Source organism: Lycium ferocissimum, chromosome 2, assembly GCF_029784015.1.
Source record: "Lycium ferocissimum isolate CSIRO_LF1 chromosome 2, AGI_CSIRO_Lferr_CH_V1, whole genome shotgun sequence".
Taxonomy (NCBI): domain Eukaryota; kingdom Viridiplantae; phylum Streptophyta; class Magnoliopsida; order Solanales; family Solanaceae; genus Lycium; species Lycium ferocissimum.
The window spans coordinates 45,513,663-45,535,787 of NC_081343.1; the positions used below are offsets into that span (position 1 = coordinate 45,513,663).

At 36.4% G+C, this 22,125-nt stretch overlaps 3 protein-coding genes across 7 annotated transcripts; all 3 read right to left on the reverse strand.

The window, feature by feature from the left end:
- Nucleotides 1–708: 708 nt before the first annotated feature.
- Nucleotides 709–6,957, reverse strand: LOC132047636 (uncharacterized). The gene is made up of 2 exons (XM_059438654.1): nt 6,227–6,957; nt 709–886 (listed from the first exon to the last, which is right to left on the reverse strand). Exons 1-2 carry the CDS (start codon nt 6,955–6,957, stop codon nt 709–711), a joined length of 909 nt encoding a protein of 302 aa, XP_059294637.1.
- A 4,318-nt stretch (nt 6,958–11,275) lies between these two features.
- Nucleotides 11,276–14,890, reverse strand: LOC132040012 (large ribosomal subunit protein uL11m). Of its 5 annotated transcripts, none has more exons than XR_009410548.1 (3): nt 14,299–14,890; nt 13,338–13,754; nt 12,761–12,816 (listed from the first exon to the last, which is right to left on the reverse strand). XR_009410548.1 is itself a non-coding variant. In XM_059430614.1 (2 exons), the coding sequence occupies exon 1, from the start codon at nt 14,767–14,769 to the stop codon at nt 14,302–14,304; it is 468 nt and encodes a 155-aa protein (XP_059286597.1). In that variant the 5' UTR covers nt 14,770–14,890; the 3' UTR covers nt 11,276–11,694; nt 14,299–14,301. The 5 variants fall into 5 exon arrangements, 2 of the variants coding, with proteins under 2 accessions (XP_059286597.1, XP_059286608.1); XR_009410547.1 differs by lacking the exon at nt 13,338–13,754 and adding an exon at nt 13,782–13,798 and having other exon boundaries at nt 12,761–13,300; nt 14,216–14,889; XM_059430614.1 differs by lacking the exons at nt 12,761–12,816; nt 13,338–13,754 and adding an exon at nt 11,276–11,694.
- A 1,598-nt stretch (nt 14,891–16,488) lies between these two features.
- LOC132040031 (probable protein phosphatase 2C 47) lies at nt 16,489–21,728 on the reverse strand. The gene is made up of 5 exons (XM_059430637.1): nt 21,209–21,728; nt 19,607–20,112; nt 18,694–18,885; nt 18,134–18,339; nt 16,489–17,350 (listed from the first exon to the last, which is right to left on the reverse strand). The coding sequence occupies exons 2-5, from the start codon at nt 19,817–19,819 to the stop codon at nt 16,795–16,797; spliced, it is 1,167 nt and encodes a 388-aa protein (XP_059286620.1). The 5' UTR covers nt 19,820–20,112; nt 21,209–21,728; the 3' UTR covers nt 16,489–16,794.
- Between the last annotated feature and the right edge of the window lie 397 nt (nt 21,729–22,125).

Below are 22,125 nucleotides of genomic sequence, written 5' to 3' on the forward strand. Positions count from 1 at the left end.
ACTTGCATACAGACGGTTGTCAATCATACGTCAGTTTTTGTTCAATCACAGAGCCTCTTTCATTCCTGAAATACACACAATCCGGCAATGGTGGTCCAATTTTTACCTCCACCAATAGCCTAGCAAAATTGAGCCCAACTTTCTTCTCAGTATGTTTATCAGCCACCAATGATTTACTAATGAAACTACCAATCTTACTTAGCCCCTTTGCACTCCAGTATTTGAAGTCTAACTCGGGAAATTTTATCCAAATAGGTACAAAGTAGAGTTCATCTCTAGAGAATTCCATTTTCGGACTTCACAATTTGATAACAAACGGCTTGTTCTCGAAATGGTAAATCCCTCTTTGAATTACCTCAAGCTGCCCTTCTTCTGAATCGAACCTCACCAATACAATTCCATTTTTCATCATGGAAAATGGCGGATGAGCCCACAATACATAACAAACCACCGAGTGTTTCCAATATGCTATTTCGGAACTGATATCCTCATCCTCAATTTCACATATTAGTTGTTCACCTTCACATTCGGGAGTAACATACTCCAATTTGAAGCCAACATTTGTTATTTTAGAGATATCAAAGTTTTCCCACACGCATCCTTTGGACTCGGTTTCAACCATACGTTCGGAAGCCTTACCTGATGTCACCTCACCTCTTTCTGCTTCATCTGCCCACGAGAATCCGCTACCACTATCTGGTGTTTGGATCAGTTTTTTCCATGCCTCTGTTCTTTCTTTGCCCAAACTGCTTTGCTCTTAATTGGCGGTGTGCTCAACTTTTCATTCCCCATCGTTATTGTGGCTGAACTCAATTCAAACCCTGTAGTTGCTGCTATCTCTATTGAGCTTGTTTTAGCTGCGGCGAGTTCTCCATCATGGTTTCCCCTACTTCAGTAGCATTTGTTGGGTTAGCAATTACTACCGAAGAATTGGTGGCCTTTCCCAAAGCTTTCTGATGGACAATCCTCGCCGGATTCGTAGCTTTGGACCTCTTTCCCATGGAGTGCGCATGTTAGGCAAACGTGTACTGAGAGAGCCCAAAACTATCCATCCCCGTTGTATACATGTAATCTTAAAAAAGAAAAAGTAATTAATAGGTCAAAATGCATTAATAGTGTAAGATGAACTTTGGAGGAAAGGATAGAAATGTCATTGATTTCGCATAGATGATCTAGATACCCATGTGAATTTACTATCCTAACCCAATTTGGGCCATTATTAGAGGTGTCAAATGAACTTACCCGTATTAATCTAACGCACAAAAGCGAATTAAATTAAATGGTAGAACGGACCGGCTTTTAATTGAAGGGCTATGAAAATGGCGGCCCAGCTAGCCCTAAAGCGCGCGGTAGGACGGACCAACCTTTTAAGTTTTTCGTCTTAAAATAACATTTCTAAGTGATTTTTTGTACAACTTGAACATGAAACTTTTACAATATGAAATAGAATCTTCTACCACCCATTCTTGCGCAAATCCATATCATAGAAGAAAAAAAATTCAAGAGAACAATTTTTTATTTTTATTTTTGATCACTAATTCAGATCACGTTCAAAAGAAATTGAACATAATATAAATTCTAAGACTAAAAAGTATTACTCCAGTTTCTAATTTACTATTTAGTAGTAAGTACATACTTTATTATCTTTTTGTTTAATTTACTTATATTTTTTTTAAAAATTAATTAATTTATTATTCTTTTAAAGCGCAAATCCCAACCCTTTGAGGTCGGCGAAAAAGAGATTGACGCTTTTAGCTCACTTCTATATTAAATTTAAAGAAATCTTAACCCAACCCTACCTAAATAAATAGTTAGGTTGGATCTGCCTCGTGGGCCAAGCACATATTGACAGCTCTAGCCGTTATGGCCAAATCAAGATTTGATTTTTCCTAAAACACCTACATGGTGGAAACTTTTAATTGTTGACTGTAGGCTGTAGGCCCCAGTAATAAGTGCTTATTCCCTGTGATGATGTAACAGTGAACCAAAAAAAAAAAAAGAATATTTGTTGTCACTGTTACCCATATTTATGGAGGCTAATTCGGTTGCTGATGGTTTAGCCAATTTATCGTTTAGTCAAGAGTATCGCTTTGAATGACATTCACATGTGCCTTCTAGCATTTCTTCGCGTACTGCAAGAGATGATGTCAGAGTCTCATTCCCTCACTTAGTTTCGGGCTAGGTTCTCGCCCTCCCATGTGCCCTAGGAAGCAGTCCATAGCGTGTGTCAATCGATCGGATCTCCTGCGGGCTCCTGCCATCACTTCTCTTACCTCTCTGGTGACAGGAAAAACATGAAAAACATAACTATAAACCAACTCTATAACAAGTAGAAATTTGGCTGTCTAAAAGATACTCAAGTGCAAAGACAAGGTCCTATAAATCCGAGACATACTCCTAGCTCCTGATTTTTTTTTTTTTTTTTTTTTTAAAAAAAAAAAAAACAAGAGAAAAAGAAGAAGATATTTACTTATATCAACCAGGTATCCTAGTGTAGAAGGAGTACTATGTTTTGCTTTAGCAATAAAAATTCGAGGATGAGACTTTATTTAAATATGTGTCTCAAGTATTACAGAAGAAAATTATAAACATGCAAAGATGTTTTATAGTATGCTATTTCCAAATCTTTGATCAATTGCTTCATATAACAGACTATTTGCTCAATGACCAAAGCTAGAGTTGCCATATCTTTTAAGAGTTTAATCAAATATAAAATATAATGTACTGTGATAAGAGTTTGATGTCCTTTTTGCTTCTTCTTCTTTTTTATTTTTTCTTTATCTCTTTGGTTTGTGGTAGGTAAGGAAAGATGATAAGAAGTAAGAACGTCGTTTTCCCACTATTATAAAAATCTTTTGAATTGGTCATTTTTGTGGAGGCTTTGCTAATGAGTGGTCCACCATTATTAAAATAATAATAATAATAATAGGAAAAGACGAAAAAGTTTGTGGTAGGATTACGTTGCACGTAGATAATAAAAGTTGGTTGTCATAAAGATTTCACACACATGAAAAGTGACCTTTCTCCCTAAGGTTTGATATTAGAATTGGCTTTTGGAAGAATTCATACTTTATTAAGTTTGGTTTTGAAAAAAATTATTGCGCGTCTTTATCTTTTTTGGTTTTCTTTTGGCATTAGTATCCGTTTTGGGACCCAATAAATATTTTTGAGGCTTGTATGAATTGTTTTTATTATTAGAGTCTTAAATATTTGACCCTGATGTGTAAATAATATTTGTATTTTGATGATTTATCATGAATTAACAAATTTTACATTTACTATTATTACTGCAACCTTTTATACTAAAATCCACAATGCGAGCAAGCTCACGCAGCAAAGTTGACGTCATGTGATATTGAACCAAAATTGAAAGAAGGTTGAGGACTCAACCTTTATAGGGCAGTCATCTTTGAAACGTTTTAAGTGCTTGTAATTCAACTAATTTGCCTATAAAATATCAGAGCTTTGATCGGGTCACAGTAAGCGCCATCTAATCCTAGGCAAAATCATGTCTCTAGAGAGGACTGGCTTTGGCTTCTTGTCTTCTAGCCAAGATTTTTGTAACATGAGAAGTCATTTGTACAATGAATGGTAATCAGGAATAATACCGTTTATTTATTTATTTATTTATTTATTTTAACTGTAGTGTCCAAATTAACTTGAACGCATCTCGATTTTTTTTTTTTAGCTTCTTAATCGTAGTGTCAGAATCAGCTTGCGCACCTCAACTAATTTCACGGGATACCTTGCCACAACAACAAGAACAACAACAATAACAACATGGCCAGTGAAATCCCATAGCGTGAGGTCTAGGGAGGGTAAAGTACGCAAACCTTACCCCCATCTCGGAAGATAGAGAGGCTATTTTCGAAAGACCCTCGGCTTAAGAGAAAACATGACGAGAAAAGGTTAGATAAGCACAAACAGTTCAAAACAATACGAAAATGAAACTAACGAAAGCGACAAAAGCCATGATAAAGTAGTCTGAGAAAAAAAGCAGTAGTTACCATAGATAAATACGATAATTGTGGTACAAGAAATAACATATAGTTGCAAGAATCAAAGGACAATAAAATGCAGATCAAAACTGTGACTACTAGTACGATGGGATGCGTGAGACTACCTACTAGCCTTCTACTCTAATCTGAGCCATTCATAGCCTCCTATCTAAGGTCATGTCCTCTGTAAGCTGGAACTACATCATGTCCTGTCTAAGCACCTCTCCCCAATACTTCTTCAGCCTATCTCTACCTCTACTGAACCCGTCCATAGCCAACCTCTCACACCTCCACACATTGGGCATCTGTGTCTCTCCTCTTCTCATGCCCAAGCCATCTCAGTCGCTCTTCCCGCATCTTGCCTCAATTGATGTCACTCCCACCTTGTCTCGGATATCTTCATTCCTAGTCCTAGCTTGCCTGGTGTGCCCACACATCCATCGCAACAATCTCATTTCTGCAACTTTCATCTTTTGGACGTGCGAGTTCTTGACTGTCCAGCACTCCACCCCGTACAACAAGGTCGGTCTCACTACCACTTTGTAGAACTTGCCTTTAAGCTTTGGCGGCACCTTATTATCACATAGCACTCCTGAAGCGAGCCTCCATTTCATCCACCTTGCACCAATATGATGTGTGACATCGTCATCAATATCCCCATCTCCTTGTATAATAGACCCAAGATACTTGAAACTTTCTTTCTTTTGGATGGCCTGGGTACCAAGACTCACTTCCATGCCAGCCTCATGTGTTACGTCACTGAACTTGCACTCTATGTGCTCTGTCTTAGTCCTACTCAACTTGAATCCTTTAGACTCCAGAGTTTATCTCCAAACCTCCAGCTTAGCATTCACTCCGTTGCCAGTCTCATCAATTAGGAATATGTCATCCGCGAATAACATGCATCATGACACCTTACCTTGAATTTATTGCGTCAAATCATTTATCACTAAGGCAAATAAAAATGGGCTAAGAGCTGATCCCTGATGTAACCCCATCTCCATTGGAAAGTATTCCGAGTCTCCTCCCACTGTCCTTACCCTGGTCTTGGCTCCCTTATATGTGCCGAATCTCCTCCCACTATCCTTACCCTAGTCTTGGCTCCCTTATACATGTCCTTGATCACCCTAATGTATGCCATGGCAGACACCTCTAACCTCCAAGCATCTCCATAAAACCTTTCTTGGCACTTTGTCATAAGCTTTTTCTAGGTCGATGAAAACCATGTGTAAGTCTCTCCTCCTCTCCATATACTGCTCCACCAATATCCTCACAAGATGAATGGCTTCTGTAGTTGAGCATCCCCGCATGAATCCGAATTGATTCTCTGAAATGGACACGCCTCTCCTCACCCTTATCTCCCTTTCCCACACTTTCATAGTGTGACTTAGCAGCTTGATACCTCTATAGTTGTTGTAACTTTGAATGTCGCCCTTGTTCTTGTATAAAGGAACCATCATACTCCACCTCAATTTCTCGGGCATCTTTGTCATCTTAAAAATGACATTAAATAACCCAGTCGTACCACTCCAAACCTGCCCTGCCTACACTTTTCCAACCAAGGGATCTCGTCAGGCCCGGTCGCTCTTCCTCTACGCATCCTACGAACATCACCCTTAACTACACCCAAAATCGTGACGTCTCTCAGAGTACTCCAAATCTCCTAACACAATGTCTCTATCACCTTCTTCGTTCAAGAGTTTATGGAAGTATGACTGCCATCTCCGTCTAATGAGAGCATGCTCCACCAATACTTTGTCATCCTCATCCTTGACGCATTTTACTTAATCCAGATCCTGTGCCTTCCTCTCCCTTACCTTGGATAGCCTGAATAACTTCTTATCCCTGCCTTTGTCCTCTAGGTCTGCATATAGGCGTTTAAAAGCTGTCGTTTTTGCCGCCGAAACTGCCAACTTCGTTTCCTTTCTCGTAATCTTATACTTTTCCCTGTTCGTCCGCTTCTCCTCCTCATCTTTGCTATCTACTAACTTCGCATACGCCACCTTCTTTGCTTCCAACTTCCCTTGGACTTCTTCATTCCACCACCAGTACCCTCAGTGCCCACCAGGACGACCTCTCGAGACCCCCGGTACATCTCTAGTTGTTTTCGTAATGCAATTGGCCGTCCTGTCCCACATACTGTTCGCGTCCCCCCACTCTCCCAAGCCCCCATAGCCCTCAACATCTCCCCCATCTCCTGGGCACTAGACGAAGTCAGAATCACCTACCTGATTCTCGGCCGGTCATCCACAACCCTCTTTTTATTCTTCCTATTAATCTCCAAATCCATCACTAAGAGCTTATGCTGGGTCGTAAGGTTCTCACTCGGAATGACCTTGCAGTCTTTACAAAGACCTTTATCATCTTTTCTAAGGAGCAAAAAGTCTGTATGCGTCGCAGCCGTCGAACTACGGAAGGTTACCAGATGCTGCTCCCTTTTTGGAAAACTCGAGTTGGCTACCACCAATCCAAAAGCTTTTGCAAAATCCAGGAGTGAGACCCCTCCTCCGTTCCTTTCCTCGAAGCCAAAACCTCCATGCTCATCGTTATAGCCCCCTATAGATAATCCAATGTGTCCATTGAAATCTCTTCCAATGAATAACTTGGGCGGTATACCTCCCATCACTTCATCCAAATCCTCCCAAAAGCGTCTCTTCTCCTCCTCGTCCAAGTCTGCTTGTGGCGCGTAAACACTAATAATGTTCAAAGTAGACCCTCCCATGACAAACTTAATCACCATCATCCAGTCATTGACCCTCCTAACCTCTACCACCTGGTCCTTTAGCTCACTATCTACTAAAATGCCTACCCCATTCCTATACATCAACTTACCGGAGAACCATAACTTATACTCGTCCACATCCTTAGCTTTAGATCCTACCCATTTAGTCTCTTGGACGCAAGCTATATTAATCCTCTTCTTCTTAAGAATTTTAACTAGCTCAGTGGACTTCCCCATCAAAGTCCTAATGTTCCAGGACCCTACTCTCAACCTAGACGCTCCTTGAACCTACTTACTACTACTAACCCTAGCCACCGCCCCCGACCGTGAACATGACCCTAATCTACCATTGCTCACTAAAGCCACTAAGGCAAATATAAGCTACTCAAATATTTATCTAAAACAAATAGGAATAAAAACTAAAGCACAATTTAGCAAGAAAAATAGGCAAAGTCGGGCCACCACGACAAGAATGATAGCACTATAAGCGAGACGAATAGAGGCAAGAATGTAATGTCAAGAAGTAACGCGATGCAGGGAAAAATTAACAAGGCTAAAAGATAGAATTTTTACGAGCCACCAGAGGTACCAACTCCAGGTGAAAGAACCTGTTCGCCGCAAAAAAAAATTCCGCCGCCGCCTAGCATTTACAGAATTGCAAAACGGATCTACTGAAAAAATTGAGTACAAATGCCATAAACTAACCGTAAACCTCACGAAGGGGTTTCTAGTTGCGAAAACGGAGAACAAAAGCAAAAAGTAAAGAGAAGAGGGGAGGGGAGAGATTTGGCCGGAAAACGCCCTACTGCCGGTGCTTGTCTGCCAGAGAGAGGAGAGAGAGGTACTTGGTCGGAGTGACTCATTGCCGTGGAAGGAGAGAGGAGGGGGGTGGGGTGGGAGTTACGTACTTACCGTTGGGGAGAAAGGGGAAGAAAGATAGAAACACGAAAATCCACGGGATACCTTGCCACCTCCAATTTATTTCTTTATTTATTTTTATAACCATTTGAACCTGAGATCTCATGATTCTCAATCAATTTTTAACCGGGTGCAGAATAATGCGTCAATTTATGCATTGAATCACAAGGAGTACCACGGACCACTTACTTGTATATCATTTGGATTATAGGGGGAAAAAAAAATCTTCAAAGTTTTCACATGCCGTAAAAAAGAAAGAAATAGGAAAAACATTGATCAAATTTACAGGTCTAAACAGCCAGCTTTCAAGATTTCAGAGAAACTCACATGCACTTCTTTAGGAAACAGTATCTGGATTACAAGTCTGAGAAGTGGTTTTCAAGATTTCATTGGAATTGGTACCCCCTTTTGCTGATCAAACTCAAGCAGGGCATATCATTCTTAAAAAGATGAAACTTCATTCATGCACAAACATTAATAGGGACCAGCAACAACCACAGCTGCCAATAACCATGGACATAACTTGTATGCAAAACAGAACAACTACACGCAGGTACGCCCTAAAATTAAAATTAAAAGTATCCAAGTGTATTATCTTTCAGTTTGTGTGGCTATAATAATCTCATTAAGCGTAAAATTAAAAGTTTAAAGATACATTATTACTACTAAATATAGAAAGATGTTATTCTTTTTATGACCGACTAAAAGGACGAATTTTTTAATTTTTTTTTTCAAAAACGAAAAAAAGAGAGAGTGTTATATAAATTGGGATGAAGATAGTATAACAGATATCCAAGTGTGTTATCTTTCAGTTTTCTTTCTACTATGTTTTGCTTTAGTAATAAAAATTCGAAGAGTAGACTTTATTTAGACACGTCTCCCAGATATTATAATATATATAAAGTCGGATGATATTTTTAGGGTATTTTTCTTGTTCATTACTGTCTTGCGAGTACACGGTATGACTTTTCTTTTCTTTTTCGTTTTCGATTTTGATTTCTATTCTACTACTAAGCTTTAATGAAAGTTAGATTTGAAAGTTGAGAATTTCAAGCCTTTGATCAATTGCTTCATCACGTAACAGACTATTTGCTCAATGAGAAACCTAGAGCTGCCGTATTTTTTAAGAGTTTAGATTTTATATATTGATGGTGTTAAAAAATATTTACACAATCAGATAATTACAAGTTATATGTCGATAAACATTAATTAGTATTCTAATAGAAATGATAACTAATATGTTATGATTAATTAGGATTTACTAATAAAATTAAAAATTTACATTTTAAGTACATATAACCTTTTTTTCCCCCCTTTTGGAATGGCATAAGTCGTGTATAAATTAATAATTTCAATATAAGAGAGATTTCTGTAATATAGGAAACATTAGGAAATACGTGTTGCATGACCAGAGGAGGTTTTATTTTCCTTCTCTCTTTGATTTGTTTGTGGCCGACGAAAATGAAAGATGATAACAACGTCGTTTTCTCTCTATTATTCATAAAACAAACAAACAAACAAACAAAAAAACTTTTGAATTGGTCTAATCAGTTGTCTACCATTATTAAAATAAAGAAAAACGCCAAAATATTTGTGATAGGTACTAGACACGTCGCATAGTTATTAGGCACAAAAAATTCATGGACAATACCATGAAGGTGAATTTTCAAGGGTATGAATAAAACAGTTGTATTTGGAATTTGTTGATACCCAAAATCTATCTTTTGAATTTAGAAACAAACACTGAGCCTAAAACATTGCAGATGATTTAATATGATTAAAAATTACATAGAAAAGTCACTAAACTCCCAAATGCCAGGACGATTGCATAATCTAAGCTACAATAAGAACTTTGCCATACTTGGCCTATATAAAGAGTTTAACCTACTCATTTGTGTGCTCAAAATTTTGCAGCATATCTTCTACAGATACGTCAACCCATGCCATTTGAACTCTCCAATTCACAATAGTATTGGCAGGTAACATAAGAATCATAGTATTCTATTTAAAGGACTTGGAGGGAAAAAGGGGAATAATATCTAGAAGTTCGGATGGTAGAAACTAAAAAGTGGTTTTAGTGATACTAAAAGAATATAAGAAAAACTCATTACATAACCAGAGGTATATGAGGATTTATTTCTTTTTTTCTTCTCTTCTTTTTTTGTACTTTAATAAGTAGGATTGATGTTTTTCTTGGTCATCTTTCATTTTTCTGTTCTTATCGTCTAATCAGCAAAGCCCCTGAAACTTTTGTGGTGGACCAATTATCTCTCCCTTTTGGATAAGGGGGGATTATGTCATTTCAAGAACTTATGCTCTTTTTAACTCTTATAGGCACGAAGGGGCGAGTGGCCGCGGCTTATTGGTTAGGAGTATTTATTTGTCCGTTTTGGAAAACCTTGCACAAAATGTCATTGTTCCTTTTTTGCAATGATCTGGACACTAGTACCCTTTTTCATTCAGAAATTTGCTGAAGTTGCAACCACAAATGTAGTTTTAGATTCTTGAATATTTGATATTGGTGTGACAATGAACAAAAATTGCTAGTTTTGCAACCACAAAGGTAGTTTTAAGTCTTGAATATTTGAAAAGATCATAGTAACAACACACTCAGTGTAATCCAAGTGAGTTCTACGAGGGTAGAATGTATGCATACCTTACCCTTATCTTTGTGGGGTAGAGAGGCTAATAGACCCTCAACTCAAAAGAAGTATAATCATGCCGGATTGAAAGTGAAAAGATCAGAGTAAGCGTCATTCAATCCATACCTAGTCAAAGTAATGTCTCTAGGAAGAACTGGCTTTGGTTTGTGCCTTCTAGCTAAGCTTTTTGTTAACATGAAAGAAGTAATTTATACGATGAATGGTAATAGGAATTAATACCATTTATGCAATGAATTACGAGTAGCATTTAGTTGTATACCATAACTCACTCCAACAATTCTTTTTTCTTCAAACTTTTCACATATCGCGGAGAAAAAAATGAAATAGGAAACATCGATCAAATTTACAAGTCCAGACAACCAGCTTTCAAAATTTCAGAGAAACTGACATGTACTTCTTAGGAAACAGCTATCTAGATTACAAGTTTGAGAAGTAGCTTTCAAGATTCCAGTGATACACCCTCCGGTGATCAACCATAAGCAGGACATATCATTCTTAAAAAGATGAAACTTAATTCATGCACAAGCATGAATAGGGATGAGTAACAACCATTGCTGCCAATAACCATGGATAAAACTTGTGCGCATAAACAGAATAGAATAAGAGACCACAGTACTACATGCAGATACGCACTAAATACCAACCATAGACAAAATTGACATAACCCTTGCTTTGCCCACTTTCAAGATATTTTTAGAAAGAGATTAATATTCTACTGCATTATACTTCCATCATGGTACCATGCAGGTTGGAAATGTATCATCAGATACAATATTAGCTCAATACAACTATGAAGAGATGATGCAAAACAGCATGCATATAATCAGAACCTGATAACCACAGTGACAAAATTAATATTCCTAGTAAACTGTCCCCTCTTAAAACTTCTAGATAACTTATGAATGAAAAAAGTAAGTAGAGGAAAAGAAACTTCCGTTAAACTTTGCAAAATGACATGAGACAACAATAAATTCTGCCACTACCAAAGTAAAATTTGCAAAATGCAAATCTTTCCAGTTTCCAGGATTCTCTAGGTTACAGAAAAGTAGTACAAAATAAAACAGTAACTTCAATAAAGCAATAACACCAAAATCAACCCACCACATATTGCTGTCATAGCATGAAAAAAATTCTTTCATTCCCTAAACTAGAAGGATTTATGTCAGCACAGAAGCATCAAAAGTCCAGATCAGATTCATCTGTACCCAATAAATTGCTATACTGACAAGGTCAGTCAACTAAAACCCAGAGTTCTCCCAGTCGGTCCGCCTATCCTCTTCATGTTTTTAAACTAACAAAACTCATACTTCCAGCTAAGGTGCTCGGATTTGTGTCAGACGCTATAATAGGACTAACAAAGTTCTGGCTTCAGCTAGTTTGTTTTTTCTTTATCCTGAATGAATACTGGCAATTGCAGGCTGTTACTATGATGTAAGTATAAACAGTAAAGAACAGTGTTTGTGGCAATTAATGATCAAACCTGATAACTGACTATCTCCTGTGAGGAAACTTAAATCAAATGTACAAAAGAATGTAGAAAAGAACTGGATGATGCAAAAATATATATAAGTGCAGCTATGGTTTCAACTTTCAACAGCTTAGGGATGCAAAGAGACACTGATAATCAAACATAAGACAGATACCAAATTCCCAAGTCGATGCAAGAGTTGGCTATGGAACCCATTCCTACATAAGGCCAATAGATATAGGTCTATCTTAGAAGATTAAGATTATGAACAATCTCCAATGGAAGAGTAAAAAAAACAGTGAAATGGCAACACTAGAAATGGAGGATCTGACCAAGAAAATTAGCTGAGTGCTTCCTAGATGAATGCCAAATCTAACATCAGAGAATTCAGCAAACACATTAAATAAAACAAACTAAAATTTCAAAGAAATGAATCCATGAGAAAACACTAACGAATCTGCCATATTCTGCGATAAACACAGGCAGTTACTTTTGGATCATTTCGAGAAGCCGTGCTGATCTTCTCTGTACAATTCCAACTCGATTGGATGCCCATAGCAACAGCCAAACACAGGCAGTTTAACATACAATTCAAAAATCCAAATAAGTTGTGACAACATGCACCAAGTATGAATCAGCATGTCTTAACACCATAAAGCAGGTTTACTCTAGTAACTGACTAACTACTATTTTCTTGAATACACCATTATTACCACAGCCATCCCTTCTCTAACTTAACCAGAAACATTTCCCTTAACCAAGACGGCACTTAGAGGGAATATTATCATTGTCACAGAACTTGCATCAACAACAGAAATTGGTAGGTCTAATTTTCCATCATCAGCTCTATCTATGTGAAAACATGCCCCTAATGCTAACACACAAAATAGAAAAAGAGTGGCAGCATGATCACATGTGTTAGCCCATTCTGCTCTTAGATTCACAATAACAGTATGATGAAAAGCATTAAACTTGCTCAAATTAACCCTAATAAACTTCAAAAAAAGCTATCTTTATTGCTAGGAAAACATCCATAATCCTATCATGCTTCCTTAAACAGCAAAATCACTGCTTTAACAAATTTTACAACTCTCATTTCCAAATCTTACAAAAAACAAAATACAATAATACCCAAAAAAACAATTCAGTAGTTCCAATCAATCCAGCTCTTTCTGAACTTCAATCTTAATTGCTCTGTTCTTAGATTCACAATAACAGTATGATGAAAAGCACTAAATTTGCTCAAATAACTAATAAACTTTTTTAAAAAAGCCATCTTTATTGCTAGGAAAACATCCATAATCCATATCATGCTTCCTTAAACAACATATACTTTAACCAAATTTACGACTCTCATTTCCAAATCTTACAAAAAAAACAAATACAATAGTACCCAAACAACAATTCAGTACCCAAATAGAATGGGTTAACCCATTCTGCTATTAGGTTCGCAATAACAACATAATCAAAAGCATTATGCTTTCTCAATTAACAACTCAAATAAAGTTCAAAAAGCTATCTTTATTACTACGTAAACATCCATTCCATATCATTCTTCCTTAAACAACAAAATCATTGCTTTAACAAACCTTACGACTCTCATTTCCAAATTTTACAAAGAAAAATACAGAATTACCCATACGAAAATTCAGTAGTTCCAATCAATCCAGCTCTTTCTGAACTTCAATCCTAATTACTCTGCTCTTAAATTCACAATAACAGTATGATGAAAAGCATTAAACTTGCTCAAATAACTCTAATAAACTTCAAAAAAGAACTATCTTTATTGCAAAGAAAACATCCATAATCCATATAATGCTTCCTTAAACCACAAAATCATAACTTTAACCAATTTTACGACTCTCATTTCCAAATCTAACAAAGAAAATTACAGAATTACCCAGACGAAAGATCAGTAGTTTCAATCAATCCAGCTCTTTCTGAACTTCAATCCTAATTGTTTGCTCAAATTAACTCTAATAAACCTCAAAAAAAGCTATCTTTATTGCTAGGAAAACATCCACAATCCATATTATGCTTCCTTTAACAACAAAATCATTGTTTTAACAAACTCTACGACTCTCATTTCCAAATCTTACAAAGTAAATACCACACGAAAATTCAGTAGTTCCAATCAATCCAGCTCTTTCTGAACTTCAATTCTAATTGTTCTGCTCTTAGATTCACAATAATAGTATAATGAAAAGCATTAAACTTGCTCAAATTAACTCTAATAAACTTTTTAAAAAACTATCTTTATTGCTAGGAAAACATCCATAATCCATATCATGCTTCCTTAAACATAGTACCCAAACGACATGTGTTAGTCCATTCTGCTCTTAGGTTCGCAATAACAACATAATCAAAAGCATTATGCTTTCTCAAATAACTCAAAAAAGCTATCTTTATTGCTAGAAAACATCCACAATCGATATCATGCTTCCTTAAACAACAAAATCATTGCTTTAACAAACTTTCCAACTCTCATTTCCAAATACAATAATACCCAAAACAACAATACAGCCTTACCAATCAGTCTAGCTCTTTCTGAACTTTAATGCCCATAGAATTAGCCGTCCCAATAATAGACTTACAAATAGACTCCAAAGGCATATACTGACAAAACGGATCACTCTGTTTAATCTTAGCAATCTCATAAACATGCTTTAACGTTAATGTCGACGCCGTTACATGTCCAGGTCGTCCACTTCCAAGTTCAATACCAGCAGCCTGTTTTAAATACCAAGTAACTGACGGTGACTTAACGGTGAACTCAAATGTACCGTCTTTGAATGCCGAAATTGTTACGGCCATTGGTGTACCGGGTTTGAATTTTTGGGTTCTAGCGTTGAAGTCTTTGCAGAATGCCATTGAGTTGAGTTTGTATTGACCGAGAGCTGGGCCGACTGGTGGGCCGGGTTTGGCTGCACCGGCGTCCACTGTGAGACGGATTGTGGCGGAGATTGGGCGGCGTGTTAGGATTTCTTTTAGGGTTGCCATTGGTTGAAAAATGCGGCGGCGATGAGGAGGGTTTTGCTACTGCTTTTGCTGCGCCGGTGAGGGGAGAGGGTTTAGTTTGTTAGTTTGTGGAGTTTTCATTTCTGGGCTTCTGGCCCATTGTCTTATGGGCTGCTTCATTGTTGGTCTAATAGGAAGAGACGTGTTGATGTTTTAAGTTTCTTTTCATGACACCAGAAAAAAAAATGGACAATTCGCACAAATGTCCTTATTTTGGGGTGGTCTTTAATTTTGTCCCTCAAATTTGAAATCTTTAACTTTTATCCTATAAAAATTCCTTAATTTTGGGTTTGAACTCCTGCTCAATCAAAAATAAATAAAATAATCGTAAGGTAGAGTTTGGATTCGCAAGGCAGAGTTTTGCAAAACCCTCCCTTACATGCAAAACCCTCTCTTACATGCAAAACATGCGTAGATTTTTGTACAAAATTACTCTAACAATCGAATCCAAACCTCTACCTTACGAAATTCCTTTTTTTTTTTTTTTTTCTTTTTATTGAGCTGGGTTCAAACCTAGAACCTTGGCAAAGGACAAAAATTAAAGACCACCAATTTGAGGGGTAAAAATTAAAGACCAGTACTTTTGAAGGGTAATCCGTGTAAAAAAAGGTTGCAGTTTTAAGTTTCTTTTCATGACACTAGATTGATTTGAAAAAAGAGAGACATAAAATTAGGGAATTGCTATTGACATTAACGGGGGAGGGGGTTACGTTTTTGTGTGATATGTCCACCGAAGGCAAGTTTTCTTTGGCTTTACTTGATAATTCATTCTAAAAATACATAATGCTCTTTTTTACATTGTGTGGTTATGTGTAAGTTCTCTTTTGTCATTTAGGAACCCCTATAATAACAATAGACTTTACCCCAGTTCGTGGGGAGGTAGAGAGAAGCGTTTAGGAAGAGTCTTTGGCTCGAATAAGGCATATCAAAGCAAAATTAAAATTCATTCAAAATTAGTCTCTTATAAAATAAGTTTCATTTAGAGATTACAAACTCTTTTGTCTTCCTTTTTATGCTATGTTTGTAGTTCAAAAAGAAGAAGATACTAGAAAAATGATCTAAAAGTTGGGCAGATTGGACCGGTCATGTCTTTATGGATTAATTTTGTGACCCCTTACTATACCTTCTTCACCAGTTTTATGTTGATTTATATATAACTATTGAGTTTTTCTACATCTCAATTTAGGTTAAAAAGATGTGAAAGTATGTTTATCTCAACGGGAATCGTGCATTCTAAAGAGTGAAGTGAGAGAGAGGAATGTGATGTGTTCATTTTAAGTTTTGTCGAACAAATGATATTCCTGTAGTTCAACTAAAACGAAAGAAAAACTCGTAGTTTTATACAAGACCCATTTGTTTTAAAATAAAAAATGGATTTGATACAATTCAACACAATCTAAGAAATGTCCAAAAGGGAAATGATCTATGAATTTAACTTTATACTGTAACTGTTCATTTTAAAACTACTAATGCGCTGAGGCTTCATTACTCTAAGTATGCGCATTTACAGAAGATTCACTGGTACAAGTGAGTAGGTTTGACTGATCTGTTATGCTTGTGCTTTTGGCAAGTTAATCAAACATGGAAGCCATTTAACAAAAATGCAGAAAGACTTCTATTTCTCCTTTTCACACATTTTCACATACATTACCAAGAGAATGCATCATGTTTGCAGTGTAAGTGCTCAGCTTTACAATCACATTGTAGAGAACGGAAACTTTTAACTTTTCTTCATAGATTATTGTCAGTCCCTTCACAAGAGCAGACCGAACCCCTTTGGCTATGAATACATCTTATAATGATAATCAGCAAATAACATTTGAAGGAATGTAGTAACAGAAAAAAGAAGGCAAAGATCGAGTTCTTGGAGGCTCCAAGGTTACAGAAGCTCCGTGTTTTCTCATCACAGTCAATTTGAACCATGGACAGCGGAAACTCGGAAAAATTGCTGACCATGGTGTTTGCTATGCTAATTTATATCTATACAAACAGTTATCAGACTCTCCTTCATATGTCACTCAACACCCCCTTTAAAAGATCCAGCCCCTCAGCTGATATACTTCTCCTCCTTGTAGTTCTTGGTATTTCAATTCGAGGTGGTGGCTCATGAGAGAAGCAGATTACAACAACTGTCAGATTATCACAACAGTTACGCTTTAGTGCCTCCTTGACAAGAAATTTTGAGCATTTCTCGGGATCATTATGCAGCATGAGCTCCTTTCTTACGATTGTTACTGCATATTGGCTACTCATGACATCCCATAAGCCATCGCACCCAATTATCAAGAATTCATCCTCTTCTGACAGCACCACTTCTTCGAACTCTGGCTCTGAGCTTAACGGGCCCTTTGAACCTTTGGCACCCTTTATGTGCCAGTCACCCAGCGCTCGTGCAACTGACAGTTGCCCATTCAGGTAGCCATCAAAAATTACGCCTCCTAGTTTTTCAATTCTCAATTTCTCAGAAGTAGCGTTTGGTTTGTGGTCTTTTGACAATTCAATTGCTCTTCCGCGCTTCCCTAGTACAGCTCGAGAGTCCCCAGCATTAGCTATTAGCACGGTCCTGTTTATTCCAACAATACATAACAAATAAATGAGTGCAAGTTACTATTCAAGAATCGAGACAACTAAGTGGGATACACAGGAAAGATTACATAAAGGAGTAATGTAAGTCCAAATGTGTCTTCATAAGTGAAAATCAGAACTAAAAACGTGAAAGATATGTCATATAGAATGTAATCTGAAGGCCAAAATCAAAAGGAAGACCCACTTATACGCGATAGACGTACATTTCAACCAGTAATGAAATTCACTCAGTCATGGACTTTAACAGCATAAGGGCCAATCCACGAGTTCAAAATACTCTTCTCGAATCAAACAAAGGCCTTGTCAGCTGTAAACTAAACAGAGTACAATTTGGAGAATTGCTTGAAAAAATTGCAAAATCCACATGCCCAAAGTAAAAGTGGACAAACATGAGGCCATCTGTATTTGCCTTACGAAGCTAATGAAGCAAACAGCACCAAACAAGTATTGTGAATTGATTTTTTGGCTACATGTCTACTTAGACATGAGCAACGTTTAGTTCATTATAAGGAGAAACAATGGATATCATCAACTTCTCTTCCAATTTTCCAAGTTGACTCTATTTCATTATTGACAATTCGACATTCCCCTATGTGATGAACTTCGGGATTAGGTTTTTGCTGATGCCTTTCTTTTTTGGTACAAAGGTATTCTACTACAATGTTTAGGGACAGTGATGGCTTCAGTACTTGTTGCTCCCCTCTGACATGAGGAATCAGATTTTAGGAGTGAACTACGCAAAAGGAGATCAGTATCTTACCGTCCTAAAATAAGTGCGATTAAAGCAGTTGTTCCAGAGGTTCTGTCGAGAGTCTTCGTATCAGCTAGCTCATTATCAGCTTTCTGAAAAGCATTCCTGACAGCTTTTTTAACCATCGACGGGAAATGGGAATCCTCTAAAATAAATTCAAGGAGATTCTTTTGAGTGAATGATGCAGCATCAACGCCACCATGCCCGTCAAACACCTGGGAGTAAAAAAACAACAATCAGACTAGTAATATCATCAAAATCCAACGAATTGACTCTTCAAGTTCGCGCATTTCTAGTTGGTATCATACAACTACCAAAAACTAGGTAGAGATCATTGAAATCAAAATAATATGGTTTATTAAAAAAGTAACAGTGCTCATTTTCCTTCTAATTTAAGTTCTGAAATTTAAAATTTTATGACTAGTACTGGAATTCAATACAAGACGTTCAACGAGCCCAGTGACATCAGGTTGTATCAGTCAAGAGGCATGTTTTGACTTACATACAGAATGTAATTTTCAACAAATGTATGTGGTACATCAGTTTGAATGAAATAAGAAACTACATACACCATAATATGCTCCTTGTGAAAGAAGACCTTTGGACTCAACATATTCCCGAAGATTATCAACACGGATATGTTCATCTTCCATGTACTGTTTGGGTCCCATCTCAGAATAACTTCCTGAGCGAAAGATGGGTACATAAGCACAATTGTCACTTGATGGTGATTTCAGACCGATCATTACTGTATTTGGTTCCTGCAGATTTATAAGACAAATACAACTTTCAATTAGCAAGCAGCATAAACACACACTGCCAGATGAAAAGCCTCTCCAGCTAAACAACCTACAAGTGTATATGCTCGCAAAACAGTCATCGCTCACAGATTCATAATATGAAGATATGCAAGGCAATTTGTGCAATGCAAATAAATGACAGCTTATGAATCATTGTGTGACCTACAAAGCCATCGTTGGCATAATCACATTATTAAAATCATAAATAAAGCTAGAAACAGCCCCCAAATGTTAGAAAAAACTTTTAAAGGTTTACAAGAGCAAATCAGGCTATTCATGAAGAACAATGTCTGTAGTGGGATCTCATTTTAACTGCTAGAATCAGACACTGCTGTTAGTAAGTAATTAGGATTGCCACTAGTGATGGTGAATAATGACCAGGAACCGCCCTGCATATCTGATCCAATTTTCCTCCTTTCTTTAACTTTCAAATAGTCTATTTCCACAATAGGAATGCGCTATACAAGCCTCATAGATCACCTCAAGCAATTAATACAGGATATAACTTCAGTACATAACATACATCACAGAGACTAAGGCAAACAAAAGGACTTGGCCATTGTTACTAATTGAATTACTTGAAGACCTGCAAGCACAATACTCTCAGTTTTAAGAAAAAGCAAGCAAAGACCAAACTATAATGATTTGACAAAATATGTCTTTTGAAATTGGATCCACTTACCAATGCAGAAGTACCAGCCAAGCTTGCTTGGCTAATACAATGCCTCATTCCTGGATTATTTCTTGGTGGCTTCCCTGCATTTGGCTGACTCAAACAATCAGTTTCCTCCTGATTTTCTTCAATTGCTGACATATTTCCCTTACAAAAACCATTCTCTATTTCCCCATTACAGGGTGACATATTGGTCCCTGGAGCCATCATTATTCCTTCCATTTACTCCATCAAACATACAACAGATCCCTTATTTTGTGACCCTTTAAGCAGAAATATCAGCTCAAAAGTGTACATTTCCTTTCATGATTTATTTTTGTATTATATTTTCTTGGTTTTGAGGCTTGATCACATGGACAGCTGTGTGACAGTTCCTTGATCCCAGGTCAGAAACACCACAAGAACCCACATTTTTAGGCAGAAAACCAGTATGACAGACACTTCTTTGGAATTCAGAAACAAGCAAAGTCACCCACATGCCAAGATTTGAACTTTATCCAAATGGTATATAAGATCTGGATTAAGGAAAGGATAAGAATTTTTAACAAACAAGATTAAGCATGATCAAAGCAAAAACAAGAAACTAAGTAAAATAAAAAACATTGTAATTTTGTAAGTAAGGAAAAAAGAATAGAGTTTTAGATGAATGTATATGGATAATAGAGTGGCGATCCCAGCTTTGAGCTTTTTGATGGTCGGCTTTGTAGGCTATGGGGATTGAGAGATTGGGTTTGTTACACGTGGGACAGTTATTGGATGGCAGGTATTTTAGTTGACCGCTCAAAATGCCTTGTGTTTTGTCATATATGGTTCACCAAGAAAAGAAAATGATCAAAATGGTACTTGATGTATGGGCTTTGGTTTTAATTGGTCCTTAATGTATAAACATGAAAGAAATGGTTCTTAGTGGATTAAAAAAAGTGATCAGTTTGGTCATAAGTCATATAAGTAAAGATAATAGCTACTTCTGTTGTTAAAATATACGAGGCCCTCGGTATGTGCATTGCGCGTGAGCTATCAAACTACAAAATAAAGATACCTTAGCTTCTTGTATTGTTCCATCAGATTTCAGAACCATATCAAAATTCCTAACCCTAAGTTGAAAGAGCCATGAGAAAAATTTGATGTGAGGATAGGGCTTGAAGAAAGTTGAAAATTTATGGTGAATAAATTCAATATAGTATTGAAGGAAGGCTAAAATGATTTCGATTGAGCTGAGTAAGTTGTGCATGGTGGAAGATGTTAATGACCTCAATTTATCTAACAACAAAAATAATGATTCTCTTTACTTATATAATTTAAGACCAGAATTATCACTTTTTGGAATTCATTAAGGACCATTTTGATCATTTTCTCACCAAGAACAACCCTTTGCTTTCCACCCAGCTATGAATTTCCGTTATGTGCTTATGAGAAATATACAAGTATAACTAGAAAAAATAATAAGTAAATCTCATGTGTGAATATCTTGCTCTTATTATAGAAGAAAAATTAATTTCACTACAACAGAATTTTGTTGGTCTTGAAGCAATGCTTTTGAGTTTTGACTTGTTTCATTCAAGATAAAATAGTTACTCCACAAGATGACAATATAGCATGACTTAAACCAACCTTGAATAAGTTGTTAAGTCCAGGATTTCATTCACCAGAACACGTCTTCCAATGCTTTGCTTTGAAATGAATGTGTTGCAGTACTAATAATCTTTTCTCCTTCTCCCAACACTTCTTTTCCATGCATATCTATACCACTCTTTTAACTGTATAACATCTGTATTAGAAGGAATATAATTCAGACAAAAATTTATTGGCGCTCAATATTTATACCGAATCATATTAGTTAATCATGATTAAGTGGTATATGAAAATAAAGCTATACATTAAGTAATCATGATAAAGTGATAAAAATATATATAATAAACTCATGTCAATATTTGTAATTAGTTTGGTATAAAATTGGATTCCATCAATTCACACACTGGTTGGCCTTTTAAGTAACACATTAGGTGGCCTTACTACCTAGAGGAATTTTTTTTTTTTTTTTTTTGGATCTTATACCCTAACTTGCGTTAAATAAAACTATTTCTCAGAACACTTTATAACATAGACCTATGTTTCAAAGACAAAAGACTCTAAACCGTACATTAAGCAATTTTGGTTAGACCTTTTTCTCGTTCGCCATTTAGAAAAAGGACTAGCAATACATGCCCTTGCGAATATGTCTATTCACTTTAATTAGTCAGTCTTTAAAGTTTGTATTTTGAAAATAACTTTTAAAAACATTCTAATTGTTATTATATATAGCAACATATAAAAAATGTATTTTATGTATATCACTTTAGTTATAATTAAACAATAGAGTTGATGGAATTAAGTCTTTGAGATGGAAAGAGTCAGACTTTTTTCTCATTATCATGACAATGAAAGTTGTTCATCGATGTAAAAGAAAATTAGTAAAAATATGAGGGAAAATTAATATTTTGATTCTAAGTTTTTTCTTTTAAATTTTTTAATATTTTATATGAAAAGTG

Coding starts and splice junctions, on each gene's coding strand:
- LOC132040031 (XM_059430637.1), bottom strand. CDS start 19,819: ATGGAAGGAATAATGATGGCTCCAGGGACCAATATGTCACCCTGTAAT. Junction 18,886..19,606: donor TGGCTGGTACTTCTGCATTG/GTAAGTGGATCC, acceptor ATAAATCTGCAG/GAACCAAATACAGTAATGAT. Junction 17,351..18,133: donor ATCGCACTTATTTTAGGACG/GTAAGATACTGA, acceptor TGGAATAAACAG/GACCGTGCTAATAGCTAATG.
- LOC132047636 (XM_059438654.1), bottom strand. CDS start 6,957: ATGGGGAAGTCCACTGAGCTAGTTAAAATTCTTAAGAAGAAGAGGATT. Junction 887..6,226: donor GATGACCGGCCGAGAATCAG/GTAGGTGATTCT, acceptor CTACTGAAGTAG/GGGAAACCATGATGGAGAAC.
- LOC132040012 (XM_059430614.1), bottom strand. CDS start 14,769: ATGGCAACCCTAAAAGAAATCCTAACACGCCGCCCAATCTCCGCCACA.